This window comes from Panthera tigris, chromosome D2 (genome assembly GCF_018350195.1).
Source record: "Panthera tigris isolate Pti1 chromosome D2, P.tigris_Pti1_mat1.1, whole genome shotgun sequence".
In the NCBI taxonomy this organism is placed as follows: Eukaryota; Metazoa; Chordata; class Mammalia; order Carnivora; family Felidae; genus Panthera; species Panthera tigris.
Genome location: NC_056670.1, coordinates 80,852,516 through 80,875,724, shown reverse-complemented (window position 1 = coordinate 80,875,724; position 23,209 = coordinate 80,852,516). Strand labels below are relative to the sequence as shown.

The 23,209-nt window shown below is 45.1% G+C and overlaps 1 protein-coding gene across 1 annotated transcript in view; it reads left to right on the top strand.

Moving 5' to 3' along the window:
• Positions 1-11,905: 11,905 nt before the first annotated feature.
• Positions 11,906-23,209, top strand: part of ADAM12 (ADAM metallopeptidase domain 12) — a 347,118-nt gene continuing 335,814 nt past the window's right edge. Inside the window, exon 1 of the mRNA XM_042961006.1 lies at positions 11,906-12,394. Coding sequence (XP_042816940.1) covers positions 12,307-12,394 — 88 coding nt within the window. The 5' untranslated portion in view covers positions 11,906-12,306. The remainder of the gene's footprint in view (positions 12,395-23,209) is intronic.

Sequence of the window (23,209 nt, the reverse complement as noted above, 5' to 3'; positions counted from 1 at the left end):
TTTAAAAACTTTTTAATGTTTATTTATTTTTGAGAGACAGAACGTGAGTGGAGAAGGGGCAGAGAGAGAGGGAGACACAGAACCCGAAGCAGGCTCCAGGCTCTGAGCCATCAGCACAGAGCCCGATGCAGGGCTTGAATCCATGAACCATGAGAGCCAAAGTCGGACCTTAACCAACTTAACCTTAACCGACTGAGCTACCAGGCACCATTCTGCTCATTATATTTTTTAAAATCCACGCTGGATTCAGACAAAGTACTGTATCCTTTCATCAGGAGGCACAATGTCTGGTCATCTCGGAAACGTTAGCAGCCATGATCGTTCCTAGATTTGCTATTTCATTGGGGGTTGCAAAACCAGTGATGCTCTAATTGTATTGTCCCCTTTTCATTGATTACCTTGTCTACTTCTCTAGACACAAACTTCCCTTCATCAGCTATTTCAACACCCAAAGGGAGAGTTCATACAGCAGTCAGGATAATCTTTGTCTTCATTAACCCATTTTCAAAATAGTGAGTTGGTTCCCTAGCGTCCTGAGCAAACAGAGAGGTGGTTTTTGTTTGTTTTTATCTATTCTAATGAATTCATGAACACAAATGTGTTTTTTATGTTCAGTTTACTAAGTTATTATTATTTTTATTTTTAATTTTTTTGACATTTATTTATTTGAGAGAGAGAGAGGTAGAGAGGCAGAAAGAGAGGGGGAGAGAGAATCCCAAGGAGGCTCCGTGCTGACAGTGAAGGTCCCGAAGTGGGGCTTGAACTCACCAACTGTGAGATCATGACCTGAGTCAAAATCAAGACTCGGCTGCTTAACCAACTGAGCCACCCAGGTGCCCCAATTATTATTATTTTTAAAGTTTACGTATTTATTTTGAGAGATTACAGGAGCACACACTCACGCACATGCACACGTTGAGGAGAGGGACAGAGAGAGAGGGAGAGAGAGGACCTTAAGCAGGCTCCACACCTATCCCAGAACCCGATACGGGGCTCGATCCCATGGCTGTGAGATCATAACCTGAGCCAAAACCAAGAGTCAGTCACTTAACCATCTGAGCCACCCAGGCGTTCCACTAAGTTTTTATTTTTGATGTTCAAATTATTTTATCTTTGACTAATGGGGGCCTGGTCAGGTTAGCTCCTGGTTCCTTTTGGCTTGACTCCAGTGGTGTTTGATAGCTTCCTTTTATGATAGGACAAGATTTTCCGGGTTCACCTCCTATAATCCTTCTCCCAGGTCTGGAGTCCACCATTTCTCCAAGGAGCCCTGGTGGCATTTAATGCACGTGGCCCTTGGAGACCATAGTCTAGGCACTGGACACATTCTTTAGTGATTGGATGGTCATTGTTTCCAGACCTTTTCAGTGCATAAAGCTGGAAGGTATGTTTAAAAAATTTTTTTAAATCTTTATCTTTGAGCGAGAGAGAGAGAGAGCAAGCAGGGGAGGGGTAGAGAGACGGGGAGACACAGAATCCAAAACAGGCTCCGGGCTCTGAGCTATCAGCACAGAGCCCGAGGGGCTTGAACTCAGAGACTGTAAGATCTCGACCTGAGCTGAAGTCAGACACTTAACGGACTGAGCCACCCAGGCACCCCTGGAAGATATGTTTTTTAAAACACAATGTATAATGAGTTTCTAAGAATACTTTGAATTAGAATTTAAGGGGCATTTCACTTGATCCCATCAATTGGAAATCTCAGAATAACAACCCTAACCCTATAGTCCATGACATGATCAGTAAAAACCCTTTGTTTTTCCTTTTCGCACATTCTTTTGTTCTTAGTCTGTGTCTAACGAAGGGTGTGCAGTCAAGTTCATGTTTGAAGTCACGTGGATTAGTTTCTGTCTTTGTGGTCATGCCACAAATCAGTATATAGCTAAGTTTGTTTCACTTTGCTTTCGACTTTTGAGGACTGATTTTTTTAATATTTTAATTTGTTCTATAACTGTGTAAGTATTTTCACGATTTCAAAATCAGATGTACAAACCAAAGTATATTTGGAGAAGTCTAACCTACTCCTTCTCTGTCATGATCCTTTCTCCCCTTATGTGGAATAGTTTTAAACGATTTTATGGTTTATCCTTTTGTTTACAAAACAATATAATAATAGCATAACATTTTACACATACTCATATTTTCATATCACATCTTCCTGGATAAATGGTAACATGCTATGCACATTTTGTTCCACTTAGCCTTTGAGATCACTTTGTAATGTTAAAAATCTTTACATTAAACGGTTCCACCTTAGGAACTTGTTAAGAAAATCTACAAGGACAAAGAAACTACAATGCATTTGGTGGCACTTTTAAATGAATTTATTTAAATAACTGTGTTAATCCGAGAGTACTGATGTGTAGCTGAAAGTGTCAGTCCACACGTCTGTCCAGCCTACAATAAATACTTGGTTCAAATCTCGACAGTCAGAAACCACAGGAAGAGAACTACTATTTTCTCCCTTCTTTTCCTTTTATTTATTTAGATGTCCCTTTTTACAAAAGTCAACGTTTAAATTTTGGAATCATTTCAGACTTACAGAAAAGCTGCAAAGACAGTACAGAGTGTTCTCACGTACTCTTTACACAGTTTTCCCTATTATGAACACCTAAAATAACACGGTACATTCGTCAAAACCAGGAAACCAACACTGGTACATTACTATCAACTAAACTCCAGCCTTTATTTGGATTTCGCTAGTTTTTTCCACTAATGTCCTTTTTCTCTTCCAGAATGTGATCCAGGACACCACATGGCATTTAATATCTTTCCATTTTTAATTGACCTAAAAATCTATCAATGTTAAAGAGCCCTCCCATTTTTATAGGTGGTAAGGGACAGAAACCAAATGGCTTACTGGCCGCGGGATGATCACAGGATTTAACTCTAAATCTGGGTGGAATCTGCTTTTAGAAGAAGCAATCTGGTTTAGGGGAAGAAGATGCAGATGTTCGTACGGGGCAGACCTGGGTGTGGGTCCTTCTTTGGGTTTGCTGCTTGGTGGTTAGGAGGTCTGGAATGACTTATTTAGTGTCACTGGGCCTTAGTCTTTCATCTGTAAAAATGGGACACTAAAACATACCTCACAGAGTAGTAGAGAGGTTTATATATAATACAGGTGAGGTGTTTGGACCACAAGAAGCGCTCAGCAAATGGTAATGGCTCTTACCATAGATGGTTGTCAGCGGACCCACAACTAGCACTTGGGGAACCACATGTTGGTCATCTGCTACCCAGACTATAATTCTCCTTCGTAGAACAGATACGTAATTTTAGTCCACCAGTTACGGCGGGGTGACAGCTCAGATATACAGCCTCCGATTCAAGTGACACTCAGCAGGGCGCGTTCGGGGAGGGCATTCGCATCCAGATCTGCCACGACTCAGGTATCCGTTGCTGGCTTCTGTTCGGGCCAGGAGGCTTTCCACCAACACGCACTGACATGGCCCCGAAGGTATTTTCCCAGAACGTAAGCATCTAATAAATGACCATGTCTGTATTTTCACTTCTGAAAGCACCGTTGACCCTTTTTAAAGTGCTGGCAAGCGTTTTTGTGACAGGAAGCAGAGGCTCCTGTGTGGAAGACCGCTCCGGCCTTGATTTCTGGGCTGTGTGCACGCGTGTGCCCGTGCGCCCGTTTCTTCTTCTGTGGGGATGCACGAGACTTTTGTGTCACTCTCCAAAATAGAACTCCAAAGTAGGTCGGTAAAGGAGCAGTGAAATAGGTCAGTTGCCGTAAATCGAAGCAGAAGAAGGGGGTGGGGTTCAGCTCTAGAGAGGGTGCACGTTTAGACCCTTGATGCCTGTTTCTCTTAAGGCCTGAAGGACCGCCCTTTAGGGGGTGGGAGGGTGACACTGACACTCTGTTGTCCCATTGCTTTCTTTCTCCAGGATGGCCACCTCTAGGATGGAGATCGTGGTCACGGGTCATGGGGACCAAGCCGGCAGATTGAAGCCTGATGTCATTAGGATGCCTAACACAGGACGGGGGACAACATTCTTTCGGGGGATGATGAAGCGGGGTACTTTCTTGCCTCCATGAAGGTGGATAAGCAGCTGGCTTTGAGTAGCAAAACCACACTATTGGTAATGCTTCTGGTATTCCCATGCAGTGCAGTTGGTCATGGGATCCGGTTCCACATCACCCCCACCCAGAGTGAGGCTGCCGTTCCCCCTGTGCTGCTGGAAATGTGCCTAGAAGGATTAGGCTGCGGCAATGGCTTTTCCCTGACTTTAATGGTCCCCTCTTCAATGATACATTGCTTCCTCATCACTGTGGGTCATTTTTCCATATGGCACACAAGACTGTCTGCATCCTGCCCCCAAGACAGACAGCATTTTCCTGAAGGTGCCGGGGTTTGATTTCCCAATACTAGATGTTGTAAGGTTTCTTGGCACTCTACCAGGTACAAGGGGCTCTCTAATGGATCATAATTAAGAAAAACAAAAAACAAACACATCAACTTTGATTTTGTGACCAAGGCCCTTCCATGTGACTTTCTGAGTTATTACCAACACACATTTCTGGTTTCGAATTATTCTGACTCATGCTGTTATTTATTTTTTCCATTGTTGGCAATAGCTCTACATAACCACAATCTTTATCCATTGTCTGATTACTAGCACAAAACAGTTTGAGGTTGTTTGGGGTTTTAAAACGGTTTGATTTTCTCTTACGTTTAAAAACAGCCCCAGAAGTAACAGACTGAGTTAAAAGTGGAAGATTTGAGAAAATAAAACATGTCCTGATACAGACTGCTAGCACTGTGGAAATCAGTCCTAACTTGATTTGCAATGGTAATGGGCCTTAACTGGACTAATTACAGAGGTTATTGGGGGAATGGCTTGGGAAAGAAATGAAATATTGCCTACTTATCTTCTTGGACCTCAGCAATAAATATGCTTACATGGAGTCACTATCCTTGAGCCTGGCCTGGCAGGCTGTATGGAGAGCAAAAGTCTTAAAGACCCAAGTGGGAACACAGTCACACATTGGTTCATTTATCCACTGAACCAGAAATTGCTGGGCCTTCTTTTTTTTTTTTTTTTTTTTTTTTTTTTTTGCCAGGCCCTGGGCGAGGCATGGGCATATCAGATATAATAGCAACAGGTCAAGGGGCCCTACCTCTGAGGGGCTCCCCATCCAGTAAGGCAGGCAGGTTCGCATAACAATAATTATGGTACAAAGTGGTAAGCCTGATGTCAGCAGTGGAGACACAGAAAGAGAGTTAAGTCTCCGTTTTGCTTGGAGTAGTAGAAAAAAACAATGCGGAGGAAATGGCGCCACTCTGGGCTTTGAAGGGCGGATCAGAAAGGAGGAGAAGGGCATTCAGACATTAAGAGAAGCATGGACAGCCATGAAGTGTTAAACACTTTGGAAACGTCCAGTGGTCCCACGTGGCTAAAGGATGGGGCCGGGGAGGGGGTGGGGGGAGGAGAGAGATGAGGTTGGGAACTCTGGCGGTTCTCAAATCCCAACTGGCCTTGAGTATCCCGCGAAGGAGATTTGATGTTACTAAAGGCCATGAGGATTCAGCGAAGTTTTGTCTGATTTTCATTTTAAAGGTGCTTTTGCAATAGCAGAAGCTGGAATGAGAGCAAATCAAGCTCGAGGGGCCTGAGACTGTCATCCAGGGGAGGCACTATGGTTACCCGGCCCTGGGGTCATCCAGGGGAAGCACTATGAGCCTCATCAGAGGTAAGCGCCATGGTTACCTGGCCCTGGGGTCATCCAGGGGAGGCGCCATGGTTATCTGGCCCTGGGGCTGGAGGGGGGGTTGGTGACGGACTCAGGAGCGATTCCTGGGGCTGAGTGGATGGGACTTTATGACTAATTGGAAGGGTGTGGTTGAGGGAGAGAGGAAGAAAGAAAGGGTTCGGCAGAGAGGAAATGAGATGGAGTATCCTTGGAGTCTGACACACCCGGCCTCCTATCCCAGCTGCACTGCTTTTAAATCTGACCAAGTCACTCCTCAGAGCCTCCCTCTCCTCCTTCAAAAGAAGGGTAATGAATAGGACTCTGGGGTCGATGAGATCCTGGGGGCCAGGGGGCAGAGCAGACAGATGCAGGACAGAGGCTGTCCATTACGACTATGTTAGGTAGGCTCAGAGCCATTCTGTCACACAGTTGGGGGGGCAGGAGAGTGGGGGCTGTTGTCTGTGTCCCTCGCCTCCAGCACAGGACACAGAAGGAGCTCTGGGGATGTTTGCTTAACTACTTTTTATTCTTCAGCTCAGCCTAGGACAAAGACAGCTGAATACCCCCTCGGGAATATTGCCTAAGAATATTAGGCGATATTCCTACTCAGGGAAAGGAAACCTGGCAGTGTTCATACAGGGAGGCCGGGGCGCACTTTCTCACTGATACGGAACTAAGTTGGCAGGCTTGGGGCAGTGGGGCTGGCTGCTCCTGGACCAGGACACGGCGGTAATGACAAATGTCAAGTGCTGGGTAACTGCTACAAAATTAAAGCTCCATCAGATCCTAGACCAGAGCTCAGTGCGGGAGGAAGAACAATGGACCCCAGGCCCTGCAACTCTGAGTGGGCTTTTCTGCATGAGTCCCGTGAGGAGTAGTTAATGGGAGAAAGGCCCGCATAGAAGGAGGCCCCTCAAAGAAGCATAGAAAACTGAGATCCAGGGGGCTGGCTGAAGTAGATACAGTGAAAAGGAGGGCTGCATTGCCACAATCAAGGGATGCCGTGGATGCGATGGAGGGCCGGCCTCACCCACATCAGAGCAGCCGGCCTCCCCGGTGCTGCCCGGAATAGTTCCTCACCCCCAAAGTAGAAAATAGTCCGGCTCCGAAGAGGAGAGACCCCACCACTGGTAAAGCCGACACAATAAACCAGCCTCCGCTCCCTGCGGCCCCGTGCAGACCCGTCTTGGAGCTCCGTGGCCACATTTTGCCTCCACAGTTTAAGAGAAATCAGGAAACTGGAGAGGCTCCAAAGCAGAGCAAAAAACATGATTAAAGAGAGCAAGGATAGGACCCATGGGGCGAGTTAAAGAAATTGGGGTTGATTTGCCTCAAACAGTAAAGACGAAAGGGGGACTGTATTCCAATACATAGAGGGGGGCCGGTGCCCAGTTATTTTCCAATTTCAAGAGCACAGACTAAGAGGCAAACGGCCTAATTTGCCACAAGAGAGATTAGGTAAAGGAGGAGTTTCAGAAACATATGCACGTCTTGGAATGGCCTTCCCTGGGGTTATTGTAAAATAGGGCCGGCCCCTCCCTGGGAGGAAGCCTACTGGGGACTAGGCCAGACTGATTATGGAGGGCCTGGCTTGTCTCCAGAGGCCCCACCAATCCCAGCTCGCCTGGCTTCTGGGAACCCATGCATCTTTCCAGAGCAGAAACCTGAGGAGGGAGTGGCCCGCCTTGACGGGTGGGAGCCTTTTGTGCTTCTCCTGATGGGTCCCTCCATCCCAGAGCAAGCATGACCTTTTCATCTCATTTTCTCTTTGATGTGTTCAAGACACGTCGACAGCAAACGCCTGCAGGTTCTTAGGCAGCTGGTAAAAAATGTATCACAACTTCCGGAAAGTGGCTGTTTAGATCAGATCACTGCCATCTGATTCGCAAATACTCCGAGAAGCTGGTGAAACTCCACACCCCTGGATGGCGTGCTTTGCTGGTCATGGCTGTCCTGGTGGGTATACCGTCCGTCGCTGTGGCTTCAATCACACGTTCAACCGTCCTTCATAGAAGGAACTGAGTCAAGCTGTAGAACCAAGCTTGTGCACTCGCCTCCCCCTCCTGCGCCCTCTTGCCACATAAAAGGCGTGTCAATCTACAGATGGGATGACGGTACACTTTGTTCACAAACTGGGTCGCCTGTGACAGTAAATGGAAGGTACTTCGACAGTCATGCTGCTATTTAGCTGAGGCCTGGGGCCATCTGTCTGTAACTTGTACTCAAAGCTCAAACAAGGGAGGTGCCCTTCATAGTGAAATCCTTTCTAGTAGAAATGGGATGTTTGCTTTGTTAAACGCCGATTAACTATTACTGCTCAGCAAATCACCCTCCCCCCCACCCCCCCCAATAAGTGGCTCAAAACAATAAACGTCCATTATTTCGTGCAGTGTCTGTGGCTGGGGGTGGCTGGGCCGTGGGGTCCCTCAGATACTGCCCTGGGCCTGCCATCATTGAAAAATTTGACTGGGCTGGAAGATGGCTTCCATGAAGGCTCATTCACGTGGCTGATGACAGGAGACCTCCCTTTCCTATCTCAGTTCTTCCCCGTTGGACTGCTGGAAAGTCCTCGTGACAGCTGGTTTTCTTCGGAGTGAGCGACCTGAGTCACTCCAGCCTTTCATGCTATAGTCTCAGAGCTCCTGCACGGGCACTTGGGCCATATTTTATTCATTAGAACGAATCTCCAAGCCCAGCGCACACGGAAAGGGAAGGGGATTAAGCTTTATTTCTTGAATGAAGGAGGACCTTCAAATATTTGGTCATTCTCGTGAGTTTGTGTTTATTTTTGAGATTCTCTGTTTACCTTTTCTTGAGTGCTGTCTTTTTATTCACCCTGGCCCAGTGACACTGGGAAGGGACAGCGGTGGGGGTGGAGGGGGACGTCTCAGCAGCTGGCATTCTGGCCATGGGGTGGCTCTCTGTCCCTCCTGGATATTGTCAGTCACTTGGGGTACTTAAAATGGTCTCTCTTGAGTAGTGAGGAATGAGTTCGCCGTCACAGTAGGTATTCAAGGAAGTCGTGGATGGTCGGTTGGGCATTGCAGATGAGCGTAGATGGGGGTGGAGGGAGCTGGTCCAAATGACCTTCCATGTCCCTTCTGACCCGGAGCCCTCTTGAGTCCCTGATCACCCCCCCCCCCCCACCAAAGCATTCTTTGTTCAGTGCTCTTGAGTGAGAACTGGAGCAGCCTCTTGAGGTGGGGCATGGGTTCTGGAAGCAAGACCTATGAAAAGAAAACAGACTCCACGTTATTGCAGACAGAGAGTCATGAGTTTCAAGCCCCCGCCACGAGATGGAATTAAAAAGGTTTCCAAGAATCTTAATCGTGGGGTGACTGTGTTTGTTTGCTTTTGCAGCAAGCCTGGGGAGCTGTGCTTGGATAGATAAAAGCTGCTCTGTAAGCCTGTGTCTGAAGCTCCATCAATAGGTCGAGCTGCGAGGAGGCTGACCCTTCACAGAAGTCAGAGTGGCGACCTGTAAAATCCTGGCTTAGGAAAATCTGCCTCCATCTCTCATCGGCTTTACTCAGAGCGGTCTGAACTAAATGTGAGCTTGGGTAAGGAATAAGTGCCCTGTTCATGAATGCCCAGGCTGTTAAACAAAAATAGCACACAGGAAACGGTATTGCAAAGGTCAGTTCTTCTGGAAAGGAAGGGACAAGAAACCATCTATCTGAAATTTTAATGAGCAGATCCTGGCCTCTGACCCCGTACCCTGACCTAACAATCCAATACTGGATGCCACGTCGGTTTCCATTTCCTGTGAACGAGGAGGCAGAGTTCCCATCCAAAGGCCAACCATCTGCCGGACGTAAGATTCTGTCTGCCTAGCTGGCTGTTATGGATGGGCACGGAGTCTTTATGGATAGAGTGTCAGTCCAGACTCCTTGCTTCACAGACATGGGAAATTAAATGGTTAAGAAACCAGGGCTGTGGCTAGGATTTTCCTTCCTGTCTTTCTTCCCCGCCCCCCCCCCACCCCTGCATTGGCTGTTTTCTTTCATTCAGTCAAAAACAAAGCAAGGACAGTCTTGGGGGTACATTTAGCCCTTTGGAAAGAGTTTTGCAACTTCCAGGTTAAAACACACACACACACACACACACACACACACACACACACACACAGGATTTCTACAGTTAAGAGTAACAGCTGAATATAAAAGAACAAAAAAGAAATGAATCATGAGAAGAGAAAAAAGCCCCTAGCCCAGTGCAGAGCACAGATGAGGTCCGTTATGAATAAAAAATTTGCCCAGTCTGAAAGATTCGAGAGGCCAGCAGCTAGACTCATCCTAAAACTAGGCTGTCCCACTGACTTCAAAGGACTCAATTTTTAATTCTCTTACACAGCGTTTTCTGAAAGTTCTGGGAACTCAGAACCACTTGAGTACTTGACAAAACTTCCCAGACCTTCCAAATAACAATGTCCAGTGCAAATACCAAGGGAGTTGAAATCTTAACAAACACCAGGAATCCCATGGGTTAGGGAAGCACTGTTCCTAGCGTATTTAGTGCTCACTACCACCTGGGAGATTTGTGCTTTACTCTCACTTAACAGATGCTGAACCCAAAGCTTAGGAGTCAGAGTTAAAGCCACAGGCTGTATTCGCAAACAGATCTGGTGCGGGCTCTGACCCACCTCTTGCCCTGTGACCATGCGGAAGTCACTTAACCTTTATACACGACAGTTTCCTCCTCCATAGATTCGGGACTTTAAATTGAATGGCCGCATTACTTTAGCACAATACTGTGATCACATTAAGTGCATCCGTAAATAACGTCGTAGTTCACAAACAACCCAGTGATGATTAAAATAGGTTAAGTAACCAATCAACACTGTTCAATAGTCCCGAGTTATCCGTTTGTCCTACCAGTCAGAAAAGTCTTTGAAGGCAAAAGGCATTTCTCACTAGTTTGGCTTCCCAGGTCCCTAACACAGCATTGCCAATTGCTTTTTGAGCGAATGAATGAACAGAGAGGTTCTGCGGAGGGATAAGCAGTAAACGGAGCTGGATTTAAACTGGGGCTTCCACAGGGGCCTTGTTTCCAGGTGGAGCGTCGAGCCATTCCCGGGGGGCAGAGAAGGGGCCCTTGCCGCTCCCTTTCAGTTTTTTTAAAAAAGGCCTGTACTTTGTTGAGAGGGTTGACCTGGTTCTGGAGAACGCTGCGAGACTCCCTTCACCCTCTTTTCCCTGTAGCAAAAGAGGGTCAAGGGAGTTTCCTCCAACATGAGCCACAGGCCTCTTGGGACGGGGACACTGTCAGGCATTGGTGGGGAGTCACAGGACAGAATTCTCCTAGGGTGGCAACCATCGTTGCTACACCCGGCTCCTTCAGCGAGTGTAGCCCGCCGGGTCACCAAAAGGGACATCAAGGCTCTGTGCGTCTGTCTGGTGGAAGGGGCGAGGCCGCCAAGAACCAGGACCCAAGGTAAGGCCGTCCCTTGACTTTACCGGTGTTTGGCACGCGGGCCCCAGGCGCTCTCCTGCGGCCCAGAGAGTCTCGTGCCAAAGGCGTGGAAGGGCGCCGGGGAACCTGCATTTCTAAGAGACAAACCCAGAGGCTTCTCGCGCCCAGGAAAGTTTGGGAGACTGTGACACAGTGCACCCTTTTCTGGGTCCATGCCGTAGGAAAAGACACGGGAGCCAACCTCTATCAACGTAAAACCTAAAGCGATACACCCAAAGCGTAATAATGTTTGCCCAGACGTGGCGCGCCCGCGAGTCCGAGATGATTTTCCCAGGCACGAGGTGTCCGCGTGGGGGCCTAGGGGACAGGCCCGGGGGACGCCCGTCCGGGCGCGGGACAGACAGCCTTTCAGACCTGCTACCGGCGGTCCGCGGGTTCCCGGCGAGCCGGGAAGCGAGCGGCGGAGTCATCATTTCCAGCCTCAGACTGGAAAGCTGGACCGTGCAGCCGCGTGTGCTCTTGGCAGCCGGGCGCCCGGGGCCCCGCGGCCACATCATCCCGGGGCGGGGACGTGTGCGCTCCGGGAGCCCGCGCCGCCACCGAGCCACGTCTGTGCCGCCGGGGCGCGCGGCCCGCGAGGCGCCGGGCCCCGAGCCGCCCCCGGGGGTGGGCGAGCGCGGGCTCTGGGCGGGACCCCGGCGTGGGATGGTGGGCGGGGGGGGGGGGGGCGCTGAGCGGTCTCTAGGACCCGCGGGACGCCGCCGGCGGGCGGGGGTGCGGGGGAGACGATAATTTGTTCCGAGGTAATGAGAACGGTGACTGTTGGCCGCGGGTCCATTTCACAGGCCGGCCTCCTCTCCCTAACGACCTTCCGCGTCCCCGGGCCAACTCGGACAGTTTGCTCACTCACTGCAACGGTCAAGGCTGGCTCGTGCCAGCGCAGCGCGCGCGCGCGCACACACACGCACACACCGAGGGTGGGGGGGGCAAAACTTTCAGAAAAAAAAAAAAAAAAATGAAAGCCTAGACCGGCTCCTCGGCGGCGCGGGCGCTGCGCGAGGGCTCCGGCGCTGACTCCCGGCGGCAGGAAGTCCCTCGGGTCGCGCCGCCCGGGTCCCCGCTCGGCGCCCGCGTGGGATGGTGCAGCGCTCGCCGCCGGGCCCCGAGAGCTGCTGCACCGAAGGCCGGCGACCATGGCAGCGCGCCCGCCGCCCGCGCCCCCCGCCCGCGCCCTCCTGCTCGCCCTGGCCGGGGCTCTGCTGGCGCCCCCCGCGGCCCGAGGTAAGTCGCCGAGCCCAGGCGGCCCCCTGCCGGGCCCCGGCCCTCCTCTCCCGCCCTCCGCTCCCCTCCGCGGGCTGGGGATCGCCCCCGCCCCCGGAGGGTACCTCGCGCGGCACCGGGGTTCGGGGTGGGGGGGGGACGCCTGGCGGCCGGGCGGCGCGCGGGGGCGCTTGTGCAGAGCCCCGGGGCTCCGGCTCCCGGCGCGGAGGGGACCCCACCCCCCGCGCCGCCCGAGGTGCCAATTCCAGGGAGGTTGGGGCGGGGGGGGGGGGGAGAGGGAGCACTTGGCTCGGGGCCCGGAAGACGCCAGCGCGTAGCCCGGACGGCACAGCGTCGGGGCCGCTCCCCTCCCTCCCCTTTCGGGTGTCATTTGCCAAGGTGTGGGTCTTGACAGTTACACGTGTCGCTGGGGATGATGTGCATGCGTCGCGTCCTCTTACGGACCCTCTCCCTTTACCGAATCCACTCCCCACCCTCCCCAGGTTCTGGGTCAACCCTCCGTGAAGTTTCCTTTCCAGCCCTGCCCCCCTAAACTTGGGGGGGTTGTTCCTTTCCAGCCCTGCCCCCCTAAACTTGGGGGGTGCGCAGTAACCACACAGGTGAGCCATTCCCTTCTCCGCAGGTGTGCTGCGTGCCACAGCGTTCTTTTTTTTTTTTTTTTTAATTGCCTCTTCACCTACTTCTGTAGTTTCCTTTCCTTCTTTTTTATTCCGGATCGCTCCGTTAGTTGGCGGCGGCGGCCAAACTTTAGCAGAATGTTTCCTCCTCCCGCCACTCCGTGACTTTCTGGGCTGTAAATAATCCTTCAATCAACCTGTGTAAAGTGACAACTCACTTCGAAGTCAAACCGAGACGTAGGCATTATGGCTGTTTCATAGGCCTGCGTGTCGTCGAGTCGCATCCCCTTAACGCCGGGCACCTGTGAGTCCTTTGTTTTTGCCTAATGAGGGCTCACCCAGCAGGTGCCTTGTTACAAATTCGGAAGCTTCCCCTGGACGCCGCCACCGCGGTCTTTCTGCCGCTAGAGGCGCTGTCGGCCTACCAATGAAAGACTTGCCTTGGCCTCCAACTCTCAGTGTCTATGGTTCTCTACTGTAACAGGCATTTATTTTTCAACAACTGGCCTCAATCACGAGCCGTTACCACTTTATGGTACGTTTTATTTTGCAGTTGCCACTGCTATCCTCCACCCCCTCCACGTCTACTATAATGTGGCTAAAACCCAGCTCTCGTTAAAATCCACACAGTAATGAAGACCAATCTGGGAAGTAATGATTAGATCGAAGGCTTGCACAAAGCAGTGTGGAAGCCAAGGCAGAATTCTGCCGACTGTTTAAGGGGCTCTATGACCTGCAGATCAAAATCATGGTAGTCAAAAGCGTTTTTGAAAGACTTTTGTACAAATTGGTCCCTTTGAATGTTTATTGGGAAAGAACTTTTTAAAACTCCTACAGAATCTCAAAGTGTGCCCGAGGTGGTCTTTAACTTGCATATGCTCTATACGCGTAGACAGAAATCCACTGAGCGTGGATAATATTACATTTTTTTAGAAGACAATGTTTACTAAATCAAATAATAATGGGAAATTATTTCGCGAAATGGGGGACTTTTATTATTTTGTGACGGCCGCCTTGTTAGAGAGAAATACGGGATTTTTCCTTGGGATAGAGATGACTCAGCTAGAAAACCAGTTAGACCTAAACATTTTGAATGGGTTATATGTTGTGATATCCCAGGGTTCACTGCTTGTTTATCTTTGGATTCTCAGTATCAATTCTTAAATCAATCCGTGCCCCAAATCATAGCACTGAGGTTGCTTAAAAATCCAAGCATGTAATAAAACATTCATTTGCGTTGGCAAGAGAAAAGGAGAAATTACTGCTTGTTGAAGGCAGAGTATATCCTGGGGGTTGTCTCCCTGTGTGTGGACCCCATGCCCCAGAAGAGTTGCCTGTTGGGTGCTCTTTAGTGGCATCTTAGCCCCCAACACGTCCAACACAGAACCCTAGACCCCAGACCCCCTACTCCTGAATCCATTCGTCCCCCACTCTTCCAGACTCAGTGATAACACCTTCTGCCTTTTCCAGATGTCTCACACTAACACATAGAAAGCCATCCCTCTCCCTAAAATCCACCAACCTCCAACATATATTTCCATCTACCCTCTGCCCTCGCTTCCTAGGTGTGCCTTCCGCAACCCAGCCCTCCTTTTCTTCTTCTCTGTCTTCTGCAGGAGCCTCTTATCCCTGCTAGAGTAGCCTCCTGACGGGCCTGCTGGCTCTCCTTCCTGCCCCTGCACAGTGTATTCTTCCCAGTGCTACAGCCAAAGTCATCATTTTCAATCATGAGTTGGATCATGCTGGTTTCCTGTTTAAAACTCTCCAGTGGCTTTCTACAGCTCTTAGCAAAGAAAATTCGAACCTCTGGATAACCTAATCCCTGTTTTCCTCTGTGATATCCTTTCTTACCATACCCCCATTCCCCCCTTACTCATTCTACTCCAGCCACACTGGCATCCCTTCTTTCCAACGTTCCAGTATAGTGTTGCCGTAATTTTTTTTTAAAAACAAAATTCGGTGTTTGCACTCTGAAGGTTTTGCAAATACTGTTCACAGTTGAGCCACGCGGTGTCCTATGACTGCATTTCATACCTCTTGCAACTTTTTGTTTTTCCTAGAGTTAATAATTGCTTTTTTGAAAAAAAAAAACAAAAACAAAAAAAAACAACCAAACCTGTTCTTTTGCTTTATTTCTGGTGTACCAATCTCTACCTCCCAAACTTTCTGGAAGAGCTATTAAATTTCTTGCAACAAGATGGTACAGGTGCTCTATCCATTCTTTATTTTTATTTGATGTTCTCTCTCCTGGAGCCCTTTATTCTTTTGTTCCAATATGAACTGGTTACTTTTAAGCATACAGTGCGGCTGGTGTCTCAAGACTACCCGTAGTACTAAGATACTTTCATTTCTTTCTGCACCCTTCCTCTGTTGGATCACCTGTTTAATGAGCACCATAACTTTGTCTTTCTTAATCTATTCCTTATTTTTGTGGAGCACACCTTCCAGTAACTTTCTGAGGAAGGGTGTGTGGGAGGCAAAACCATTTGATACCTCGTTAGGAATATTTTCGGCATGAAATAATGGAAAACCTGACTACAGAATTTTTTTTCTTTAGTTTTTTTTTTTCTTTATATGATACACACTTTTGAAGTAAGCCATGTAGTAGCTGGCACAGTGGGTCTGCGAGACTACCAGTGACCCAAGCTTTTACTGTTGTTTGTCACTGGCATCCTTACATGTTGATTTTTGCCTTTCCTGCTTCATGGTCTCATGATAGCTGCTCTATCTCTTAGCATTATATCTGAATTCTAGGCAGTGATAGGGCAGAAGAGGGAAAAAGCAGAGCCAGCCAAGTCTCTTTTATCAGGAAAATAAGGATACTTTCAGACGCCTTCGTAGCAGATTTTCTCTTTGTCGATGTAGGACACAGGGCCATGGCTAACTGCCTGGGAAAATAGGTAAGTACGTATTTTTATCTGTACACACTGGTATCGCAAACATGTGAATAAGAAAGAAGGTTGAAATGTGTGCCTGCCGTACCTTGTGTACAAAGATGTATGTATATTCCACCCTTGACTGCTAGTTGGTTTAGGTATAAAATTCCAAGATGAAAATCCTCTTTCCTCGGTATTTTACAAGACAGATCTTAATTGTCTGTATGCCCATTGCTGCTTGAGAACTTGATGGCACTCTGTCGATCCTTTAAATGTAGGCTTTTTTTTCCCTGGAACCTATTACCATCGTTTTTATCCCTAGTATTATTACATTTCATGGTGACTTGCTTTAACTAAGTTCTTATCAGCAATTGTGCTGGGGACTCTGTATACCCTTTCAGTTTGAACACTCAAGCTATAAAATTCTAGTCGACTTCCTTGTGTTCTTCAATTATTTTCTTCATCACTGGTTTTTGTCGTGCTTTTAATGACACTGCTATCGGCTGGCTCTCCCAACCTCCCAAAAACATTCTGTAATTTTGTTATTTATTTTTCATCTCTGCATTTGTGTCCTGCTTTCTGGGAGAGTTTCTTTACCTCGCTATTCAAGTTATTTCGTGCTCTGTCCCTTTTTATTTTGTAAAATATGTAAGATTTCAGCAAACTCTTGGAGTGTATTAATTTTTATTTTTTGAGCATTCTTTTGCTCACTTCATTCTCCTCATTAGCTCTGAGATTCTTCCCCACCCCCATTTGTTATAGTCTCTGACTTTCTTCAAATGTCTGAGTTTTGGTTGTTTCCATTTCATAATGAGACACTAAGAGGCTGATTGACAGTTCTGCATGCTTCCAAAGCACAGCTTTATTGCAGGGACCTTCATACATCCCTGACTATGCTCCTTTCTTAGGCTGGTCCGTTTCTCCGAAGGAGAACCATGCACCCTCCTGTTGAGGAGATTGAAGCCTGATTAGAGGGTCTGTGAACTGAGCAAGGGGGATAGGGTTAAGGTGTTTAAGTGTGATTTGCTTTTTTTTTTTTTTTTAACTCTTTTGTTTTCAGTTTGACACCTTGCTTCCCCTCCCTCCCTCAGCTATGCCTGGGGTCATTGAGCACAGAACTTCCCTGCTTCGGTCTCTCCAGAAGATACATCTCCTCATCTATCAGAGAGGAAGGGACCATCCCTTCCCCATGGCGGCTTCTCAAGGGATCTGGGGCTCTTTCCTTGGACAGTATTTCAGCCCAGCCTATATTGGCTGTTAGAGGTGCCCATGACTCCTGTTCCCAAGCACGTACAGGTTTTTCTCATCCATCTCACCTTCTCAGCGGCTTCCCTCCTCTTTAAGCAGCAGGCTTCCCACTTTCTCTTCTCTGACAAGTAGGGAACCACTCATCTATCCTCTTTCATCTTCCAAAGCTTTGTTGCTCTCTTACCTGTTGTCTCCAATGCATTGGTTTTTTTTTAAATTACTGGTGTTATTATTCCTTATTGTGGGGTTTTGGAGAGAGTGCAGATAAACACCTGTGGGTCTGCTGTGTGCATCCAGAAGTCCACCCATGGCTTCTGTTACCGCACCCTACATGTAGACATGCTTTCTTTCTCTTAACTGCCATTTGGCTCTTCCTGTTCCTTCCTTGTGGAAACAAAAATTACATCCATTTTTAAATGTTTTAAAACTTTCTTTTTAAAGTCTACAAATGCTTGAAGTCAGTATATACCTAATTAGGTAGATGTTACAGCTGTGGAAACTGAAGATTTTTTTTTTTTTTTCAAGCAATGCAACTGCATCATGTAAAGATGCTAAACATATTTCTTCCGGGTGTAGATGATGCTGTAATGAACTCATTACAACTGCCAAACAAATTTTTTGTTTTGCATTCCAGAAGCCTTTTTAAGCCGAACTGTTCCTGCAGCGTCTATGATTTACAAAGACAGGTATGAGAAACATTTTCAGATGTTTCTTCCGTACCACTTGGCCAGCCCTGTAGCCCTTTAGCCATGTCCCCACTGGGAGCTGTATTAGACAACTCTGTAGTATGTACGATTCTTCAATTATCAGCTCCCTGGGATTGAGAAAGTGCAGTTGATATAATCTGGACCGAACGTTTCAAGAAATCGTTACTGTGCATTTTTAGCAGCTATGTCTTTCTGTGTTTGTGTAGTATTTTATTAAACCAGAAGTTTTTATACCAGCACGTAGTTGCCTAAAAAGGCATTTATTGAGGGCTTTGGTGCCGGGAGCAGTTCTAAGATCTTTGCATGTCCCATCTCATACCCTTCTCGTGTGAGAATCTCTCAGTCGTTCCTGCCGCTACCCTCACTCGGCAGAGAAGGAGACCGTGGCTTCCGAAGTTGCGGGTGCAAGGGCAGTCTCTAGGCTGTGTCGTGATGGAGACGAGGTCTTCCTCTAGCCCTGGCGAACGTTTGGTAGTCTATGTACTCTGTCTTTGGAATAATAATAACATCTATAGCAATGAGATTGCAGTTTAGCTTAGTTTTAAGCAGAATGGTAATGCAGTTCGAATCAACTTTATTTGAACTGGATCGAACGTCATGCTCTCCAACAGGCTGCCATCTCAATCTTCATACTTCCTCCAGCTCATTTTTCACTCTGCATCCTTGTGCTTTATTTAACGTCCAGTATGCCTGGCCTCCAGCTGACAGATGATGGAATGGAGAACCTGAATAATTCAGCGTCATATTGGTATCTTTCATCTTTTCAGCTTTTATGTCCTCCCAAGGCTACGTTAAGAGCTCAGGCTCTAGACAACTATTTAAAAAATTGGGCAGTCTCATTGGACCAACCCTGGACCTTCCATCCATTCACCTGCTCCTGGAAGCTTTGGCTTCCCCCATCCGTTCGGAGGATCCATTCTTAGAACTACTGAGGTTGCTCAGCAGGGTACGGTGAGCACTGGCTTGTAGTTTGACCAATAGATTCCTTGTTTTCTGTTTTGCTATGTTTGTAATTAAAGCCAGAATAGGATTTAAGCATTTCCCATGAACTCTGTGTTCACATGAATCTGAACAGTCTCTGAGAACCTGGTTCTGCCTTGTTGTTTTTGATTCTAAATCCTGGATTTTTTGGTAGTGTTCGCAAGAGCCTATCCTGCATTAGAAGTTAGAGTCTGTGTTATATCTTAAAGTGCAACTGTACTCAGGTTGATGGGATAGATGCATTCCAGAAGTGTGACCTACTAAGTAAAATTTCTAAACTGAAATCATTTTTTCAGCCAATTTCAGTATAAGTTGTGATCATGAAAAAGATGATTGAAAAAGACTTTTCCTCCCCACCATCCATTCGCTTATAAAATGTAAAATATTTCAAAAGTTGAGAAAAGGATCCAGAATAAGTTATACACCCATGTTCTTATCAACCAGGGTTTTTCTTATTTATTTTATTTTATTAATTTTTTATATTAAATATAATTTATTGTCAAATTCGTTTCCATACAACACCCAGTGCTCATCCCAGCAGGTTTTACTATATGTGCTTCAGAATTTTGAAAATTTAAAGATGTAAAATGTTCAAGATCTATTTATATCAGTCCCCTGTTCTCCCTACCCATCCACTTCTTCCTTCTTCTGCAGGAACAACTGCTACTCTGATTTTATATATATATATATATATATATATATATATATATATATATATATATAAATATATTTATATATATATATACATATATATATATATAAAATACACACACACACACACACACACTTTTTATATTGAAACATCACATAAACGGTACCCAACTATATACAACAGGCTTCTGCAACTTACTTTTTTTAAATCAATATTTTAAAGATATATTCATGTTGGTACATATGCTTGCTTCATTCCTTTTAATTGAATGAGCCATAAATTGTGCATTCCTGTTGATAAATATCTGTTTTTCCCAGTTCTTGATATTGCAATGGTGCAAAGATACTTGTACCTATCTCCTTATATAGGTATGAGCTCTAGGGACTCTATTACAAATGGATTGAGTAGTAGAGTATGGCCATTTTCCACTTTCCTATGTTTTGCTCTGTCACTTTCTAAATTGGTTGTACCAGTTTAGATGCTTACTTGTTAGAAAGTTCTGGTTACCTATGGTTTTGCAAATACTTGGCAATTTCAGACTTTTAAATGTTGCTAAGCTGGAGGTGAAATATCTCATTATTTTAATTGTCAATTTCCTGGTTACTAGACACTCTGAGAGTCTTTTTATATTGTTTTCTGTGTTTCTTCTTTGAATTATTCTTATCATTTGCCCATTTTTCTAGGTTGAGTTCAGTAAATCTTTTTCTCTTTACTAAGCTCCTATAGAGGTTTAAAAATAAGTTCTTCTAAATTTTAACTTTTTGCTGTTCACTTTTAGTATAACTGGACTTTATTTTTTATTTATTGTATGAAGCCAGCATCTGTTTTTTTCCCATATAGATAACCGATCATCCTAGTTAACATTTACTGAATCCTTTCTCTCTTTTGGTAAAATACCAAGTATAGACAGATATGCTTCTGGGTTCCTTGTTCTGTTGCACATTTATTTATCCTATTTCCAGCATCCTCCTGGATTCAATTTTCTGTACTTTGTAATCAGTCCTAAGTGTTTAGGTTGGTTGGCATATAGTGTATAGAGGACATACACAGAGGTCAGCTTACCACTGTTTACATATCAGTTCTGTCACCCAGTTACTGACCTGTGACCTTGGAAAGGTGGTTAATATCCTGTATTGTCGGGAGTTTCCCAGTCTTCACGTTGAGAATCCTGTGTTGCAGGAAGCCCTTAGGTCTGGGCAAACCATGAAGATTGGTCACCCTAAACCCCACACAAGTTGTGCAGTTTTTTCCCCCAGTCTTTCCCTCTATGAAATGGTGATAATAATAGCATGTGCTACTTTTAAAAGGGTGTGAAGAGGAGTAAATGAGATAATACATGGAAAGTGCTTTGGACAGCTCTTGCTAAGTGCTCAGAAAACATTAATTTCCCCTCCTCCTCTCCCTACTCTACTTTAAAATTATCTTGATTATTCTTGAAACATTAATATTTCATATGAACTTTAGAATCTTCTTGATAAGTTCTGCAAAATACCCTATGGGGACTTACAGCTTAATTTGAGGGAGAATTGACTACCTCGTGACATCAAAGCTTTACTTCATGAATGTGGTCATTTCTTCATTCATGTGTTTTTTAATGTTATTCAGTAAGTTTTAATTAATTTCTCTTTAAAGCTCTTGCATATCTTTGTGAGATATATTTTGAGGTACATAATAGATTTGTTATTCTGAATGGTATCCCTATTTTTATTTTTAGGTTTTAGCTTTTTGATATGAAAAATGTGAAACACATACAAAAGTAGACAGACCGGTATAATGAGCACACGTATGTCTAATTCTATTATTTAGCTTCTACAAATACCAGCTTATGACTATTCTTGTTTTATTTGTGGAATTACTTCTTTTTAAAAAGTTCATGGGTTGCCTGTGTGGCTTAAATTGGTTGATCATCTGACTTTTGATTTTGGCTCAGGTCATGATCTCAAGGTGGTAAAATTGAGCCATACTGGTTGTGGAGCCTGCTTAAGATTCTCTCTCTCCCTCTCTCTCTGCCCCTCCCCCCTTCACCAGAAGAGTTCTCATTGATGTTTTCTTTTCAGTATAAATTAATGTTACTGATTTTTGTGTTTTGGTTTTGAATTCAGAGACTTTGCTTGATTTTTATTCCAATAGTTTGTAAGTTGAGTTCATAAAAATTCTAAAAGAACTACTATCTGAAAATGATGGTAAATTTTGTTTTTTCTTTACAGTTCTTATGCATTCTACCTCTTTTAGTTTTCTTCTTTCATTGACTAGCATTGCCCATTACAATGATAAACAAACATGGTGATTGCAAATGTCCTTGGGTTTTTTTTTCTCAACTTCAGTGAAAGTAACTGTAGCTGCTTTTTACCATTAATATATTTATTGTGAATTTTTATTAGATACGATTTTATCAGGTTAAGTACATTTCCCTATACTGCTAGTTTGCTACAATGTTTTCCTTTTAACATATATAAATCGTTGCTTAATTTATTCAAACTTTTCGTCAGCATTTGTTGATCACTTGTTTATGTGTTGTTGATTTTTCCTCCCTCCTCTCCTCTATTGTTAGTGTAATGCATTGTATTAATAGATTTTATGTTGTTAAACCATTCTTGAATGGTTAGGACAAGTCCTCTATGATTTGATGCATTTTTAAAATACAGTGTTGGATTCTATTTGCTAATATTTTATTTAAGACTTTAGCTCCTTATAGAGCAATGTTCATAACCAACTTTAGTCTCTAATTTTCCTTTCTGTAAATATGTTTAATTTCCATTTCAAAGCTTTGCCATTAGCCTTAGAAAGGGAATTAGCATGCCTTCCTTGCTTCTTTTTCAATTCCTAGGAGAGGTTAGGTATATATACAAGGTTAGTTTTTCTTTGAACGTTGTTGCCACTTCATATCAGGGTGTGGTGCTTTTTTTACGAGAAATTTGACAGTTTAATCTCCTCAGTGGATGAAGTGCTATTCGCATTTTCTCCGTCTTAAATAACTTTGTTGTGTTTTCCTTTTATAGATTTATTTTTGTTTTCCGTTTCATTAAATTCGCATCCCTTTCTTCTACTTTCTTGGAACTTACACTGTTCTGTGAAAGATTAGCTTTTCCACTTTCAGCCATCTGTCTCTTCTGTTGTATTCACAAAGGGTAAAATTTTCCTTCTGATTGCTGCATTTGCCGTTGCACACATTTTGCTTTTAGTTTTGTGCTATCATCCTATCCAAAATGGTCTATAACTTGCATTATGGGTTTTTTTTGGATTTTTTTATTACTAAGTTATTTAGACATATGTTTTGATTGGTGTGTTTGTCTTTTACTTTCCAAATGCTTGAAGAATGGTAGTTTCTTTGTTATTTATCTGATTTTATCGCACTAGTGTCAGAAAAAGTCATCTGTGTCCTATCGATTCTCATCCATTTGAAGTTTTCTTTATGAGCTCATGCATGGTTAATTTCTGGAAAAATCACATATGTGTTTGAAAATAATGTATTGGGTATAGGGTTCTAGAAATGTCAATTAAATTAAGCTTATTAACTGATGTCAAGTCATACTATGACAAATAGGTTTTTTTTTTTTTTTTGCTCAGTATTTCTGTTTTCAAAAAAGGTTTAGAAACTCCAATAGAATCATGAGTTTTCTTTTTTTCTTCTTGTAATTCTGTCAATTTTTGCATTATTCCTTTTGGAGGTTAGTTTTTTTTTTTTTTTTTTTTTTTTGGTCCATTCAACTGTGTATAGCCTCAGATTTGTCTAA